Raw genomic sequence first — 16,716 nt, forward strand, 5'->3', positions numbered from 1 at the left:
ACTGAGTCTGAAGATGAAAGATAGAACTGGAGTAGTCTGTAATCTCTCTCATAGGCGAGTTTTTAAAAGACAACAAATATTGCACAGTGGCGTAAGTAGTTCGGATCCTTTCCTTTTTTGCTGGGGGATGGATTAAATGGTTAAATGAAGGTATCTTCTAGTTATGCTTTCTCAGTTTCCCTGCCTCCCCGTTGGCACGTACATCCACGTTCTCTATTCCTCTCCCATCTGCTTCCGCTTCCCAGACTTCTAACATTTTACTCTTAAAATTTTACCTTCATATATATGAATGGAAAAGAAAAATACCACTGTAGGTCATAAAGGCTCAGTGGCCGGGATGAATTTTGACCGACACCGTAAAACTCCTTGTAAGCTTTGCTATCGCCTCCAGCTCCAGCACGTTGTGGTGGCAGTGCTGAGCTGGATGGAGACTGTTTCTCCATCAGGGTCTTAATTGTGACTATCAGATCCTGAGTTTAGGCAGTTAGGGGTGGTATAGTCTTAATAACTTGGTGGTAATCGCTTAAGGATGCAGATGGGATGGGGGGACCACTCCAAAATCAGCAGCTGGTGTGGTTCTTGGGGAACTGGTTGGCTTGTTTCATGACCAGCCCTTCAGGGACGTAACTGGAGCTTGGTGGAACAGCATTTTCAGGGATATCAGGCCTATTGCAGTCATGAAACCACTTAGTACTGTTTAGGAAAGCAAGCCTATAAGGACAGCAGAGGGGGAGTTGTCCCAGTGTTAAATTACTGAACCACACACACAGTATTTGCCTACCCAGCTAGACCTGAATTGCTGTTCAAACAGTGCTTTTCAGCCTGACGTTGGCAATCAGGGAGCTAATTACACTGGATTAGGGTTTTTCTCTTAATTACATGAAAAATTTAGCGTGGCTGATGTTCGTGAGGCTGCAGGGGATTAAGGCGGAAGCCATGTGTTTATCTACAGGTCAATTATGGAAGCGAAAGCAGTAATGTGGTGTAGCTTTGTCTCTCCCATCCGTGGACCCCAGCCTGAACCTATCTCATGATGTTGATTTTGGGCCACGGGTACGATAAGGGATTAGCTGTGCTGGCTGGTGTGTGAACAAAAGCAGGGGCCTGGGGGAAGAGCTGCCTCCGTCCTTCTAGTCTGGTGTTTCACAGCTCTAGGGCAGATCCGCTCCCCCTCGTCTTGCAGAGGAAATTACAAGCAAAACCTTTCAGCACGAAACCAGGCATGGGCTGGTCGGGTCCTGCTGGACTGATTCAGGGTTGCTCTGTGGAGCGATGTGCTGCTCGTACACACCAACACCACCTTCCTCAGTTCCAGCCCTTTAGCTGTGGCCCCTCTTTGCCTCCCTCCTCCCAGTTTGGAGACGTCCGATGTTGCTGGCGTGCTTTGCCTGGGTCACCCCGTGTTGTGTTACCGCGGCTGCTCTTGTGTTCCCGTGCCGATGGATGGGTGACTTCCAGAGGAAAAGCTGCGGCATCGCTGAAGTGACCCCATGGCATGCCACCAAGGACGCTGCGTGCAGAAGGTGGCATGGCCTTGGCCACATCCATTCACCTCTTTTGTGACTTTTTTCACGGTGAACGAGCTGAAGAGGCAAGCCCAGAGCTCCTTGCCCGCCTGTCCCTGGGTGGTGCCGCCAGAACCGGGGTGAAGCTTCGCTCCGGGCGCTGCGGCTCGGTGCTGCTCTGCAGGGCTGCATCCCTCCCTTTAACTCTGAACTTGGACATTTGAGGACCAGAGAGTTGATCCATCCGCCAGCCTCTTCCTTTCCTTCCTCTCTCGCCTGATGCGCAGCAGGGTGTGTTACGCCGTCCCGGGTCTGCGGTGGGTGCCCAATAGCTGCGCTGGCTCTCCTCAGACGGGGACGGATGTGCACGTTGAGCCCAGCAATCTCTCTGCTGCGTTCAAGACAGCGTTGAGCAGCATTACATGTGTTGCATATACAGATGATTCAGAGCCAGTTCATCTACTTATCTGCTGATTAATTCTGAGATGCTGGAAAGGGCGTATGCCAAAGGCTTAGTGAGTTACAGTGCAGAGATTTTATTTATTTTTATTTTATCCTTGATCTGCCCCAGAATAGCATTTGGGAAGCAGCTCGCAGGGGCAAAAGCAGTCTTCCTCGGCTTGTGCCGCGCATGCCGGGAACGTGAGCTACCTCAAGTGCCTCCGTCTGCTGGAGACCGGGAGATCTGAGCGTGAATGAGCAGATAGGAAAGCATAAGGAGAGATTCAGCTCCCATGGATTTATACTTGTCTGAATCCTATCAGGAGGCTTTAGTACTTCCAGTACAGCGCCCTGTATAAGCAAATGTCCTTGAGCAGAGTGCCAGCCCGGCAGTTCGTCGTGCCTCTTGCCTTGCCTGATGAAACCACGCTTGTTCCAGCTCCCGTATGTCCGGTGATGAACAGGACCCAAACGTGGAGCGTGTATCCCCTGGTAGGTAGTTACACACCGCTGAGCCGAGCTGCCGCGGTGCACAGGGAAGGGGAGAGAGCCGGGAGCTCTGTCGGCACGGCCGCGCGCGGTGCCGTCCTCAGGAGCGGTGGGGCAGTGCCAGTTTGGCTGTGGCTCTGCCCGTCCTTACGTGACCTCGCTCGCAAAGCTGTTGCATCGGTAAAATTCAGCCTGTGTGCAAACAGGGTGGTCAGCCACCGGCTGGCGAGAGCTTTGGACTCCTTTGTGCTCTGGCCCATTTCTTAGCTAGAAAATACCATTTCCTATCCGCACCTCTGCCTGCCTGCTGGGCGCCCGCAGCGGTTGTAACCCAGGGGTGTACGGTGTTCCCCGCAGTTGGCCAGTGCCTGGGACGGAGCAGCAGGCGATGTGGGAGAGCCTCATTTCCTGGGATTTAAGCTGAGCTGTGTGCTCTGTAATTTTCTCACATCCTCTGCCCGAGCAAGGTTAGATCTGATCAGTAACACATGACTGGTTCTGCATGCACAAGCGAAATCAAAAATATGCACGGCTGCCTCCTTCACCTGATCACTCCTGTCCGACCTAAAGCGTTGCAAAAGTACCGGGCAGGAGTTCTCCCTGAGTTTGTAAAACTAAAAGATAACAAAATTCAGATTCTTTTATTTCCTTCTGGGTTTTGGCCTTTAGTGACTTGCAGTTTGGCTTGTGTTGCAGCGTTCCCGGGAGGTGTTGGGCAGGAAGTCTAAGTCGTTTGAAACATATTACTTACATGATGTTTTTGAAAAGGAAAGAGAATAATATTTCCTGAGGAACTTTCTGGTTCCCATCTGATCAGCTGGAAGCCCTGGCTTGGGAAAAGCAGGGTTTTCATGTGACAATTTTTGACAGTCGTTTAGGTTTTTTCCTCCTTGGGGAGAAGCACGACTCACTGCCGCTCGTTTAGAGCAAACTCCGCATTAGACAATCTTGTCTAAGTGGCTTTTTATTCCATTTTACATGGCCACTCAAGGTCAACAAACCAAACTAAGCAAGACCAATCCCTTCAGCTGTGAAATGTGCTGCTGTAGGAGGATGATCGTAGGGGGAGAGCCTGACACGGAGCTGTGGAGGATTATTCAGCTGGAAGGGCACAGGTGAGGTGTGGATAGATAACACAGATACAGTGCTATTTTGGGGACTTTGGTGAAGAGCTGCAAATGGTGTGACAAGCAATTCTGAGCAGATACCCAGTACCTCCATCGCCCTAAATAATACCAGCTCTGTGCTTCTGCTCGTGTTTTCTGTCGGTCGCAGAAGACTTAGAGAGGCTCAGCACCCTGTCCCATTTTCCTTCGCTGTGGCCATTGCTCACTCCCCAAAATGCTGCTTGCAACTCCCTCCATCGCTAATTGTGTCCTGCAGGCAGCAAACGAGGAGGTGTGCTTCTCCTCTGTCCTTGCTCGCGAGGCCCTTGGGGCGCCTGCTAACACCGAGCCCGGCTGCGGGCTCAGGGCAAAGAGGAGGAAAAGCCTGGGTATGATGATAATATTTGTAATTTGTATTTGTAATACCCAGAGGGCAGAGTGGGATCAGCCTGTCCTGTTGCACCCAGCTAACCTGGTTGTGCATCCCTGCTAAAGACTGCTAGCACCATGTAGAAGGGGATGCTTTAGCAAAAAAAAAAACACCAAAACCCTCTGCCTGTTCCTGGAGCTGTCCTCCTCTCTGCTCACCTGTGCTTTCATTTGCTTCCCAGCTGCAAGGGAAGGAGCTGGATTAAAGCCACACAAAGCAGGAGAAGCAGGGGTAAGTCAAGGAAAGAATGGCAGAGGCTGCAGGAGCACATTGCAGAAAGCTTAGCGTGCAGCGCCTTGTGATACAGCAACACCTACCTCGTTCCTTTCTCTTGGAGGCCAACACTTAGTCTCTTTGATGATTTCCTTGCTCAGTGCCAAAATGTAAAGCCTGCAAGCAGCAAACTGCTGCTAACTTAATGATTCCCGTTTTCCAGAGAAGCACTGAGCCATCTCTTTAAAAATAATACAGGAACGTAAAGGGAGAAGGGTGCTTATGCTGAACAAAAGAAAAGGGAAGTCATTGCACATTGTGGCTCTTTATTAGGGGACAAATTAGAAGTGAATAGGTTTTGTACCATGCTGCAGACGTGCCCCGAGCTGTCCTCCTTCCAGGGAGTAAATCCACAGGATGCTCTCGAGTGTTTCCGCCTTTAATGGGTTGTACTTTGATGCTGGTGGAAGGTGCAAGGCTGATAGCCCTGAACCCCCAGCAATTGTCTCTTTGCAACAAGGGCTCCAAAAAAAGAGCACTGCTCCTTTGCAGTGTTCCCTGCCTGGCAGCCTGATCCCTGGAGCCCTCTGAGTTAATAGTCTCTACCTCCTGCTTTTGAATTGGGCCCTCTTCTACGCTGGCTTTCTTGAATAGGAGAGAAGCCAATCTTTTGGGCACTTAATTCAATCTTTTTTTTTTTTTTTCATCTCGCTACTGTTCTTAGCTAAGCTAGGTCTGGTCTGCGCTGTGAAGTGGTTGGGTTGCGGTGTGGCTCTGTACCGATTCACTGGGGCGTGCTGACCCTTCTCGAAAGAGCTTCCCTCTGGATGGGAACCCACCTGAGTGCTGGGACTCAAGGAGAAAGCAATGCTGCTGATTTAAAGCACCATCCAAAGCAGTGCAACCCAGCCAGCCAACCCAAATTTGATTCTAATGAATCCATCCCCGGAAGAATACTACTTAATTAATTAGCAGCTCATTTGCATGAGGTGGCATGTTATTAAAGTTCTGCTGCTGCAAGTAAGGCTGTGACAAGGTGTGAGCTGACAGCTTTTCAAATAAAAAGTCTTTTAAAGGAATGATCTTCTGAACTGGCAGCTTTGTTCTAAACGAGCCTCTCATGCAGTAATAAATTAAAGACATGGGGGCTGCTGATTAGTCTCTGCATGGTGCCTCTGTACCATCCTCCCTGTTTTATCTTGGAGGATCAACTCTCCAGAAGGGTGGAGGGAGCAGAAGGATGGAAGAAGGAAGTAAAGGCTTAGGAGGGAGAGAACAGCTTCGGTGGCAAGCTTCTTTTAAGGTTTTGTACCCATTAGGATGTCTGAGCTGCGGCTTCAACCCAGCAATTGGCTTCTTTCCCCTCCAGAAGCCAGCAGAGAGGCAGCAAGGGATTCCTCTCCCGAGCTCCTTTTTCCAGCTGTGAACGGGAAGGACTGTGTTCTTCTCCCTGCGGCAGATCCAAGTGCCCAGCCTCCCAAAGCAGCACCTTGAACGTTGGTATCACAGCTGGTTCCCGTTAGCCAGGGGACACGTGGGGTTGCTGGAACGGCCGAGATCTTTGGTACGATAACCTCTTGACTGTGGCTTGAGCTTTAGCACAGAAGGAAGGGTGGGTTTTCCTGTGTTTTGTTTTTTAAAAACCTATCTTGCCTTCCCTGTAGATGGGTTCAAACTCTTTGAAATGGTGAGATTGGAAGTGTTCAGGTGTCTGTTTTAGTTGCACGTGCTGATTCTGGGCAGGCTTGCAGCCTCCTTGTCCCACAGGGGCAGGAAGAAAGCCTTGCTCGTAGGAACAATTCTCCACCTTTAGCGCTGGAGATGAGGGAAGTGAGAGTTAATTTGGGTTGGTTTGTTTGCTGGGTCGGCATTTTTGTGCTTAGCGGCATACGTGGGTGCCAGTGCTGCAGACTACAACCCCCCTCTCCCTGCAGAGCCGCCTGGGACCCCGGGGGGTTTCTCTGTGCTCTTCCCCAATTAGCCCAGCGGTTTCTCTGACTTGTTCTTCCTCTGGGGAGCTGCAGATTCCCAGGTTGTGACTTTGAACACTTAGCTAACGTTTCCCAAGCAGAAGAGATGGGAAACACATGTGGGTGTGAAAGACACATACATAGAGACATTTTTGACATGAGTATTGAATTCGCAGAAACCTCAGCTCTATAAATAATTCGGGTCATGAAGCCTGATCAGAATAAACTCAGGCTCAAACCCACCCTGCTCCCCCCGCACCATCGTGGCTGTACCGCTGCAGACCCCACGTTACCTCCCGCTCCCAGACCCGTGGCACGGTGCTCGTTTCCCTCTCCCTCGTCCCCTTTTGAAGGTATAAACTCAGGCGTGCAAGGTGTTTGCAGATCCTGGAAATGAGGGATCATCTGAGCAGAGGGTACCTGAATTTAATCCCCTGGGAAAGCCAAGATCCGAGCGAGACAGGGGCAGAGGAGGTCTGTCTCCTCGCACCTGGAGATTCCCTTAAGTACAGGGAGGGGATGGAGGAGGAAAATGTCTCCAAAAAGGGATTAGGACTCAGAAAACATGAGCAGAGAAGGCGGTCTTAGCTTTGCTCTGCCTTGATGCTTTGCCTGTATTGTGCCAGCAGCAGAAGGGAGAAGTTGGGATGAGAGGCTGGGTTTGCTTGGATGGGGCTTTCATTTCTCTTTGACGTTCAAAACGAACAGCGGATTTGAACACCAGGGCTTTGCAGAGCAGCGTTGCCTGTGCTGGAGGGCAGGGGGGAGCTGTGGGGAGAGTTCGGGTGCTTGTACCCAAGTGCCATCGACTTACCCGCCGCTCGTTACTGCCTCTTGAAATTGAGTCTTCAAGCGGTGTCCAGGGGCAGCACGAGATGAGATGCTGATGTGATGCCACTGGGCTGCTCGATGCTGGTCCCACCAGTTCATCCCCTTCCGTGGGGCAGGGACCAGACCTGCTGCCCATCGCTCTGATGGCTGCAGCCGCCCTGCTCTAGGCCCCCTTTGTTTTCATAAAAGAAAGGTCTATGTCTGTGGAAATTTAGGGAATGGCCACGGTACCGGTAGGCAGTGCTCGAGAAGAACCCTCTCGGTTGCAGTGCAGCTCCAGCACCTCTGTGCTAGCAGGGCTCACTGTGACAAGCTCTTCACCAAACTGATTTTTCTCCCCAGCTCAGCCTGTAGAGTTTTGTAAGGGCAACCCCAGTGGGGATTAGTGAGTGCATTTAATGTTTAGTCAGCCAGTGTAATTCTGGAAAGGATGGATTTTCTCCTCCCTCAGAGACCAGATCATTTGGTCTTGAGGAGCTGTTTTGCTACAAGCCACTCAGCCTGACAGCATCGTGACTTGCTGGAGTGAACCCATCTATTGAGTCCTCCCCGTGCTATCTTTGGGGTAAAAATAAAGGTGATGCCCACCCATGACAGATGTATTCTGTCCTAATTTGGGAAAAATGCATAAAGAAAATGTGACAGGAGAGAAAGAGACTGGGATATGAAGGAGCCTCCAGGTAATGAAGTTAATTGGATATGCTGATTTGAATTGAATGTGCATGTAAGGGTTGTCATTAACTTCCTCACGGACATATCTATGATTTAAAGGAAAGATACTTAATGGGATTACTATTTCACTTTAATTTCAAGGGGGAGACTTCCCACGCGGAGAGCAGTGAGCTAAATCACACTCGTGGTGTTCTTGCCTGCAGAAGGTGTGTGCAGGGGAAGCCAGTTCCTGGGGCTGGGTTTCTCCTCCCCCAGATGGAGACGCGGGGAGGGATGCTCTCCAGTGGTTCTGGCAGGGCCCCGTGCATCTGCAGTGCAGATTCAGATCCCAGATCTGCTAGGGACTGGCTGTACCGTCCTCAGCAAACCGCTCTGCTTCCCGCTGGTTTATTAATGACTTGCAAATGGCTCCGACCTCGCTCCCTGGGCACCAAGAGTTAGCTGATGTTAGCAGTGCTCGGAGGGAGTTTAAGGGGTACTTTACTCCCAGAAGAATTTCATATAGGGTCTGAAGGACTCTCGGAAACTTCTTGTATGGAGATTTGCAATTTCTGTTCCAGATTCTCCTCTCCTAGATATCACTGTGCTTTTTTTTTTCTCTCTGGGCGTGAGGTAGGCGATGTGGGACCATTAGCAGCACGCAGACACTGGCGGTGGTGACCCTGCAAGATGATACTGCGAGAAAGGATGCTTGTGAGGGGGACAGCAAAAGTGGCAGGTCATCGTGTGCATCTCACTTCCTTTTTGGTCTGGTGTGAATGCAGAAGAGCCCAGTTTAATTAAATTGGATTAGCAAAAGTAAATCCTTTCTGCAAAGAGTATTTGGCGGAGGCACACACAGGAAATCTGGACTGATATTTGTTTGTCTTGTCCTGTCTTTGGGGAGCTTTTGCATTGCTAAGCATCTTGCTTGTGGAAACTTCTTTTAGTACCGGGTCTAGGTAGGAAAGACCCCACAGAACCGCGGACAGAAAGAAGTAGGGAAAGGCTATTTAAACTATACTGTGCTTCAGCCTGATTCAGAAACCTGCTGCCAGTAACAGTCTTTCTGCTAAATTTCCAGCACTGAAGCAAGAAATCCATCCTAGAGCTTTATGGGAAGATTTAATGGGAAATACCCAAGAGCTGAGATGTGCAGACGTACATAGCAAAAAAAAAAAAAATAAAAAAAAAATCGCAATTCTGCAAAGATGCACCTTGGCAATGAAGGCTGCTGCTTGTTGTCTTTGGTTTCTATTTCAGGCAGTAGATGCAGTAACGCACCAGTGCGCATTCCCAGAGCTGATACAGTTCTACTCGAAACGTCCATTTTACACAAATGCAATGTTATTTGATAGTATTCACCCTGAAGGGCTAGAAATCCTAACATGAAAGGAGCAGTCCTAATGCTCCAGGGTTGACCGGGCTTTGCGCTTTGTCACCGTTACGTACAAAGATAAGCATGTTCAGCCAGTGCCTTGCACCTCCTGACCAAGAGCATCATTTCAGGAGCCCATCCCGTGCCTCCACGGGCCATTTCGTGCGGAGTGGGGCAGCCAGCAGCAAGGTTCTTTGGGACCCATCTCCCATCAGGCGCCTGCGTACGTGGGGAGAAGCCGCAGTTCTTGAGGAGTTAACGGGTGGCTTTGCATCTAGAATCCGGGACAGGGAATCAGTTCCTTCGTGCATGGACTTATTCAGCTGTTTTTTTTCTGGCACCAGGCATTTCATCACGAGTCAGCCTCACTGAAACACTCGTAATGAAAACAGACAGGTAATTTAATCATGGAAAGTTCCTACAAAGAGATTCAATGTCTTCTAATGGGAGCCTGCTGGGAGGGACTGGAAGGGAATCCAGATGTATCTTAGCTCTGGCTTAGGCTGGGCAAAATACCTAACAGGAACTTTAGTACAATAGGTATGTTGGAGCTTCGTGTCGTATTAGATCCTTGAACGGCTCATACGTTTATCACCACAGGTGCTACGCTGCGACATATACATGACACAATATGGTATTTTGCTAATCTCTTAAGATAATGCAGAGCTTATGCCTGCAGTCTGTATTGGGGGGGTATTAAACACATAAATCTGTGCAGTGCCTTTGAAGGGCTGCAGTTCCCTGAATGGAGCAGCGCTCTGCCTCGTTATGCGGGCTGTTCTGCTGGCCCTGGATTTCCAGATTATGTCGTTAGGCACTTTTCAAGCCATATTTGTAAGCATCCATCAAGAGCGATTGAGGAAAATGCTGTATCTGTCCCAGACGACCTCTCTGATTCACACTCAACTGAAGCCTGCGATCTGTCCTCCTGGTCCCTGCTGTGTCTCAGGTGGTTGAACATATCTCTGGTCCTAGGCACCTCTGGTTTCCATTACACCAATGTGCTTCTCCCCGTACCTGCCTGCCGCTTGTTTCGCTGCGCTCCCACCCATTCCAACCTGCACCGCTTCCCTCTGTGTCTTTCTCCTAAACCCTTCCCGTGTCCCATCATCACGTCATGAGAGAAGAAAAACTGGTAGAGTTAGGGGGATGTCAAAAACACGACCGCCAGCAGCCCAGCCCCATCCCGCTCCTTCCCTCTCCTCCATCGCTGTGCCGGGAGCCTGGGCTCAGGGATGAACCCAGACTTGTAGGGTTGGTACCACGCTGTTATTCCAGCGATGGATCAGTAGTTGTTTGGCACTGGAAGGGCACCCGTAAGTCAGGCAGAAGAATTGTTTCTCTCTCCAAATGTCAACAAGAAGCTTCCTGCCGTGGAGATGATCCCTTTCTTCTTCCACATTCACAGGAATCATCATTCTTCTCGTCTGACATCATCATTTGTTGTCATGGAAACCAAACCCTCAGGAAGAGATGTAGTGGAGCATCCTGGTGTCAGTGGGTGTATCTCAGGCACTGTGCTCTGGGCACGGGGCTGTGGGATATCCGGGGGGGCGTAACTCACCGCAGCGTTGCGGGGTGGGAGAGCAGCAGGCTCGGCTCTCATCTTGTCCTGTGGTCTCTGAGTAACACGGAGCCATCTCGCCTTGACAGGCTCGGTGGGAGACCCCGGGCTGCTGCTCCTGCCTATGGGGGAGGCAGGAGGGTGCAAGCAGCACCCAGCACCCTGTGCAGGGCTCCGGCTGCGTCCCAAGACACCCGTGCCAGGCACAGCTCCAAGCATTTGTCCAGGCTGGAGGAGCCCTCATGCACATGGTGCTGTCTCCAGCCCAGAGCTGCAATTCCCAGTTGGAATTGGCCTGCACAAGGCTTGTCCAGTGGTATCTCTCTTTATTAGCCCTGTCTGAGCTCATTACTAGAAAGAAGCTCAATTTAACGAGCTGCCGGTGCCCTGAGGGAACTCTGAAAAACAGTTGTTTTTCACAAAGGCTGCTGATCCTTCATGTCCGGCGTTTCCATTCCCGTTTGGCCATTAATCAGGTGTTTGCATGGAAGTGGCCGCGTGTCCCTGACAGCACGGCGGCCCCGTTATTTATTCCTCCGGTGATTTTGCAGCCTTGTCCCTCTGTCCGTGGCGCAGGCTGCACGGGAGGTGGCAGAGCGGTTCGCTCACGTTTGCAACACCCAGCAAGGCACTGGTCTCATACTGGTCTTAACCTGCCTCTAGTTCTCAGTATTTCGTGAAGGCAGTGGAGTATCCTGATTTGCACAGGTGTAACTAAAGTAGGATTTGACTTTCTGCCTTTTTTTAGATTTTCCTTTCTGAAAGTTCAGGGCTTTTGAGCCAGGCTTGGGCTGTCTGCGTAATCCTGCCAGAAGCTCCCTGCATCTGGCTGTGGGTGTTAAACCAGGCCACTCGGATTCACACCTGGTGTTCTTTTATATCACTCCAAACTCAGAAGGTAAGGAGAAAAGAGAGAAATCCAGAAAATAAATGTGTTTGTGTACCCAACATGTGTCTACGTGGCAGGAGGCATCAGGGCTCTTTCCAAGAAGAGGATTTATCAGGAGGAGGGTGCAGGGGAGCATCTCTCCTCTATGAGCGTGAAGATATCCTTGTATTTCCAGCTGGGGTGGCACATTTCTCAGATAAATCTTAAGATGCTTAACAACCTGCTCTCTTACCTACGGGGACATGAACCAGAAAAAATAGACATCCCTCTCTGCTGCTCCATCCTGCCTCTTCTGAAGGCTTAGACGTGTCCAAAGCCAGTTCTTCGTGCCTCTTCCTCCGTACCGCAGCCAGGCAGGGAGTAATTGAGCAGCAAAACGGGATGCGGCAAGACAGCTCGGCACGAGGCTGCAGCAGATGGCGTCTTTGTGATAAGAGGTTTTTCCAGGGACGGGCGGTCCCCACGCGTCCCTCTCCTCGCAGGGCAGCGTGCACGTGTTGCACGACACCCCGCGTGCAGAGCGCGTTCCTGGCCCCCGTCTAACAGCATCGCTGTCGCTGCGAGCCACGGGGCCGGCGGCGGCTCCACGGAGCCCTTGGCTCGCCTGACTGCTCTCGTCTCCCTGCCTGACGGTTGCCAGTGTTTTCAGCTATGTAGACACCATGTTGCAATCAAATGGCTATTCAAATATGCAAATCCTGGTAGGAAAGACAATGTAAATTGTTTGTTTATCCTCCTCCCTTCCCCTTGCACAGCCCCCAAGGCCATAAATTATTAACTTTTGGAGGAGATGGCATATCCTCAACAGCAGCCGCTCCTGGCAGGGATGGGATTTGTCACGGCTCGGGCAGGGTTTCCTGCAGGAGCAGGGACTTGTCTTTTGGTGGGGTGGGTGGATGCTGGGAGCCCGTCAAACTGAACAGGCCGTACGGCTGCCGTTCTCTGCTCGCTCAGCAGTACGGGCTGGACCGGGTTCGCCCTGCTGAATCCTGCAGCTTTGAAAGTAATGGGATGGCAGCAGCATCTCCAAATTTTTAGTCAGAGATGGTATTGTAGGAGACTTCTGTGGCAGCAGGAGGTGGATGGAGATAGTCTGAGTCTCATTCTTCATGCATCTGGAGAAAAAAGAAAAAAAATCTCTGCTGTAACGTGGCCTTGTTGTGCTGCCTGTGGAGTCTTGCGGTCTTCTTTCAGGCTTATTTTGGAGAGAAACTAAAAAGTTCGCAATCTTTGTTACTCTTGGATGCCTGTGGTCAGTCATAGCGCACCGACAGTCTCCCTCTGGGGTTGCAAAACTTTCTCATTATTTCTTGTGGTTTGGGGAAATCGCATCAACCTCAGTGGAGGAGGAGCCTTTGCTTTAACTCCTGCGCCCGCACGTTGCTTGCCAGCTCTTTACTCTGTTTCCAGGTTGCGAGCTGAGATTTTGAATTAGATTCCTTCTCCTACCTTGTTCCCCTCCCCTCACCCCGAAATAAACTATGAATTTGGCTGCTATGAAATCACCTGTAATGTGTTTGTGCTTCTTCCAGATCCGAGCAGATGGTCCTCCCCATGGTGGAATTCAGTACGAAATGGTGACAGTTTTCAAGGACGGGAGCCCAGTCCTTCGAGACATGGCCTTCTCCATCGATCAGAAGTATCTGTACGTCATGTCGGAGCGACAGGTAAGGCATCTGTTTTTGTACCTCCGTGGCTGCGGCTTCCTTCCGTAGAGAACGTGTTGTTGGAGCCTGTGGAGCTGAGGTGGTACGGATAGGAGCCCCAGCAGCAGTTTTATCTGGCTCTGGCCAGAGACTGAAATCAGGGCACAGGGGAGAGAGTTGTGCCTGCTTACGGGTGTTGGAAGCTGAGCCGAACTGCTGGGGAGGAAATGTGGTTCGGGGCACTGAACCCTCCCTGCCTAGCTAACGAGATCCTGAGCCACCAGCGTTACGGATTCACTCCCTGCAGCGAGGTTGGCAGGCGGTGGTTTTGTGTAGCTTCCTCTGAGCATCCTGTAGGATGGCTTTATTTATTTACTTACCGGTGTATTTGAAGTGGTTGCGAGGGAGTGATGGCGAGTGCGCAGAGGTGGGACCAAGCGTGGCGCGGGTAGTGTGCAAGCAACGTTAACGCTGAGTCTGCGCCGTGCCGTCCGTTGCCGTACCATCCATTGCCGTGCCATCTGCTGTCACCCTGGAGGTGGTGGCCACCCCGGGCCATCCCTGCCTGCTCCTTCTGCCCTGCCCGCAGGCACGCTGCGGTCCACGGGGTGAGCCTCACCCCCGGCATAACGAATGTCCCTTCTTGGCTCCGTGTAATCGGGAACAAATCATGTAATCTTTAACGTAATTTCTCATTTTAAAAATGGCAGTAGGGGTTTTTTTCCCTTATGTTACACCATGATATTACAAGGAGCATTAGTTAGTGTTTGTCCTATAAGATGGGGTGGTGTGAATACATCCGCACTTTCACAGCGCTTTGAGCAGGGCAGACCGGTTAACGGACGTCAGTCCTGAGCAGCTACAGTCTGCAGACTAGGGATGACTTCTCGTTCCCGGGAGGCGATTTCTTTGGTGACAGTTTCATCATGCAGACTGGCAAACCCACGAGGCAGGTCTCAGAAGGGAGAGCATCATCTGGCTCAGCACCTGCGTGAGCTGTCACGCAGCATCCTGGGGGGAGATCCCAGGACCAGGTCACCACCTCCCAGCTCGTGCTGGTGTCTCTGGGACTCACCACCATTTACTGTCCACGTGGCCCTTCCTCCGAGGCTGTTTCTGAGCAGGATAAACTCCTGCTCTGCAAGGAGGGGCCAGACTGGAGAAATTATTATGATGGGAATTTATGGCCAATGGTCCATGGGAGTCTGGTGCTTAGGGGAGCCAGCACAATGTAAATAATCTGGGACCTTCTGTTCTTCTCTGAGACAAGAAAACACACAAAGTCCCCACCATTAAGCCAGACTTCTAGGTTCACTGACTCTGTTGAGCATTTTATTGGCTATTACTCACGACTGTGTAATTCAGATTAATAGAGCTGGCGCCTTGTGGGTGATGGAGACAGGAGAAGGGGTGGCATCTGAAGATGTCTGGATGCTATTAAATTGTTCTGTGTTGAGTTAACCCTCTGGTCACTAACAGCTTTCCACATCTGCTGGTAAACAAATATCTGTCCTCCCTCCCACCTGCTCCGAGTGAGATGCTATGGAGAGGTACATCAGTGTGAAGTGCTCAAAGATCTACTCATGGAGGTAGAGAGCGAGCAGCTATCGTAACAGCTCGCCTTGCACTAGGGAGCTTACAGCTCCTCCCAAAGCCAGCAAAACTGTTTTGCTAACCTCTAGCAAAACAAAAAAAAATTGGCAAATACTTAGCTTGGTTATAAAGTTATTTAAAGCCAGGGAATAAATTCTTTAGAAGAGTCTTCTTCCAGCTAAAAGACTTAACTGAATGAATCCCTGTTGTTAAAGAAGGCATTATATGTTTGTTATAGCAACTCAGTGATCGAAACTGCCATGAACAGCCACAAATTTAGGATCCCATTCCAGCTTGGACTTGGATTAGATGGCGATAATGAGGATCTATGCAAACTTTGAAATCGAATTATTTTATTAAAACGTTAATGTTGTGGTCATTTTCCCCGGGAACCATGTGCTCCTCGTGCTCATGCTGAGGAGGAAGCGATCCAGCGTGTATCTCAAACACTGTTTTCCTTAGGAGGAAAATCCAGTGGGAATGCCTCCAACTCATCTTTTATGAGGCGAGAGCGTCTTAATATTCATCAAAGTGCTAATTTGCTTAATTGCGAAACAAAAAGATGTGAAGAGAATTAGCAAACAATAGAATATTCCTGGAGCCTTAATTCCATTTGCAGCCACGGCTCTGGTAAAGCACTCACCTTGGGGGAGACTCCAGGCGTGGGGGGGACGGGGTCCCCCGTTCCTCACTGGACTGACTGCAGAATTTGCCTTTTGCCCTTGTAGAGATGCGTGCTTCGGGTCCAGAAGTCCCGGCACGCCGTTACATATGGATTTTGTGAGCTCTTGTGACCCCGCTGCCCTAATCCTGGCAATGTGATAGTTCAGCAGAGTGGAGGGGAGAATATATTTCTTTTTCTGAGTGCTATATAAAGGAGCCTGATGATTGAAAAGGGGTCAGTACCAGGAGAAGGAGAAGGGTCCACCAGCTTCAGAGAGCTGAGGCTGTAAATGGTGGGAAGTGCCCTCGGAATTGCTGAGAATATGCAGCAAAAATGTCTTCTGAAGTCTTGAAATCTGGAACAAAATGAAATTCTGCCACAGTAAAATAACACAGGGAGCAGCTGTTCTGAACGTCGATGTGGTGCATGTTATCGTACTGGGGGAGGATTGTCCAGAGCTGCTGAGAAAGAAATAGGATACGTGCCTATTTCAAAACACATATTTAAATTTTCTTTTTTTTTTTTTTTTTTTTTGGTGGTATTCAGCTAAGAAACCTGTGCTCCCAAGACTGATCGGTAGCAGGTCTTGAGCTCTCGCGTCTACGGTGTTAGGTCCAGAGCAGCAACAAGACGCGATGCTCTGTGTGGGACTGCTTATGCTGAATAGACTGAGAGGTGGGGATGCTTCCCAGCAAAGAGCAGCTGTAACATTTGGGTATGAATCCCATCTTCCTTCTGTGCTAGCAGCAGCTAGGATCAGCTTTCTGCTGAAATGCGATAGGGAAGTAGTTGCTTCATCCTAAAATCTGGAGTTGCGGTTGTAGGCACAGTCCTTCCCCACTCCCCTGGCTCCCGTCCCAGCCCCGTCTGTGCCTCGCTCCAATTTATCCGCAGTCCTTTTGAGCTCTCCGTGAGCCTTTCACGTTTCATTGCCAACTTCTTCCAAAGCAGAATATTTGACATTTGATTTCACTCCCACAAAGCACAGAAGCAACAGTTGCGCAGCCTAGTCCGGGGGAGAGAAGGATAAAGAAACTTTCCTTCCAGCCACTTATTCTGTGTTCTTTAGCCTCATGATTTAAGAGTGCTTATTAGGAGCTTTTACAGGCTCTCTTCCCACTGCACCTGGTTTCAAACAGCTCTTATGGCATAAGAGAAACGATTCTGACCCTGTCTATTTAAAGCAGAAATTCATTTCTCAGCATCACTCTAGCAAGCAAACACCATTTCTGCCCCCAAGCTGAGCAAGGCTTGGATGGCGCTTGCTGCTGCTGAGATGGAGACATGTTGCATTAGCAGAGCTACGTGGGGTGCCAGGACGGGAACGGGAGCGGGGCCGCAGGCGT

At 50.3% G+C, this 16,716-nt stretch overlaps 1 protein-coding gene across 4 annotated transcripts in view; it reads left to right on the forward strand.

Moving 5' to 3' along the window:
* Positions 1 to 16,716, forward strand: part of PLXNA2 (plexin A2) — a 186,963-nt gene that overhangs the window by 67,592 nt on the left and 102,655 nt on the right. For all 4 annotated transcript variants that reach the window (XM_054803976.1, XM_054803974.1, XM_054803978.1 and 1 more), the window contains one exon: positions 13,000 to 13,134. In XM_054803976.1, coding sequence (XP_054659951.1) covers positions 13,000 to 13,134 — 135 coding nt within the window. The remainder of the gene's footprint in view (positions 1 to 12,999; positions 13,135 to 16,716) is intronic.

The sequence above is a fragment of the Grus americana genome, chromosome 25 (assembly GCF_028858705.1).
Source record: "Grus americana isolate bGruAme1 chromosome 25, bGruAme1.mat, whole genome shotgun sequence".
NCBI lineage: Eukaryota > Metazoa > Chordata > Aves > Gruiformes > Gruidae > Grus > Grus americana.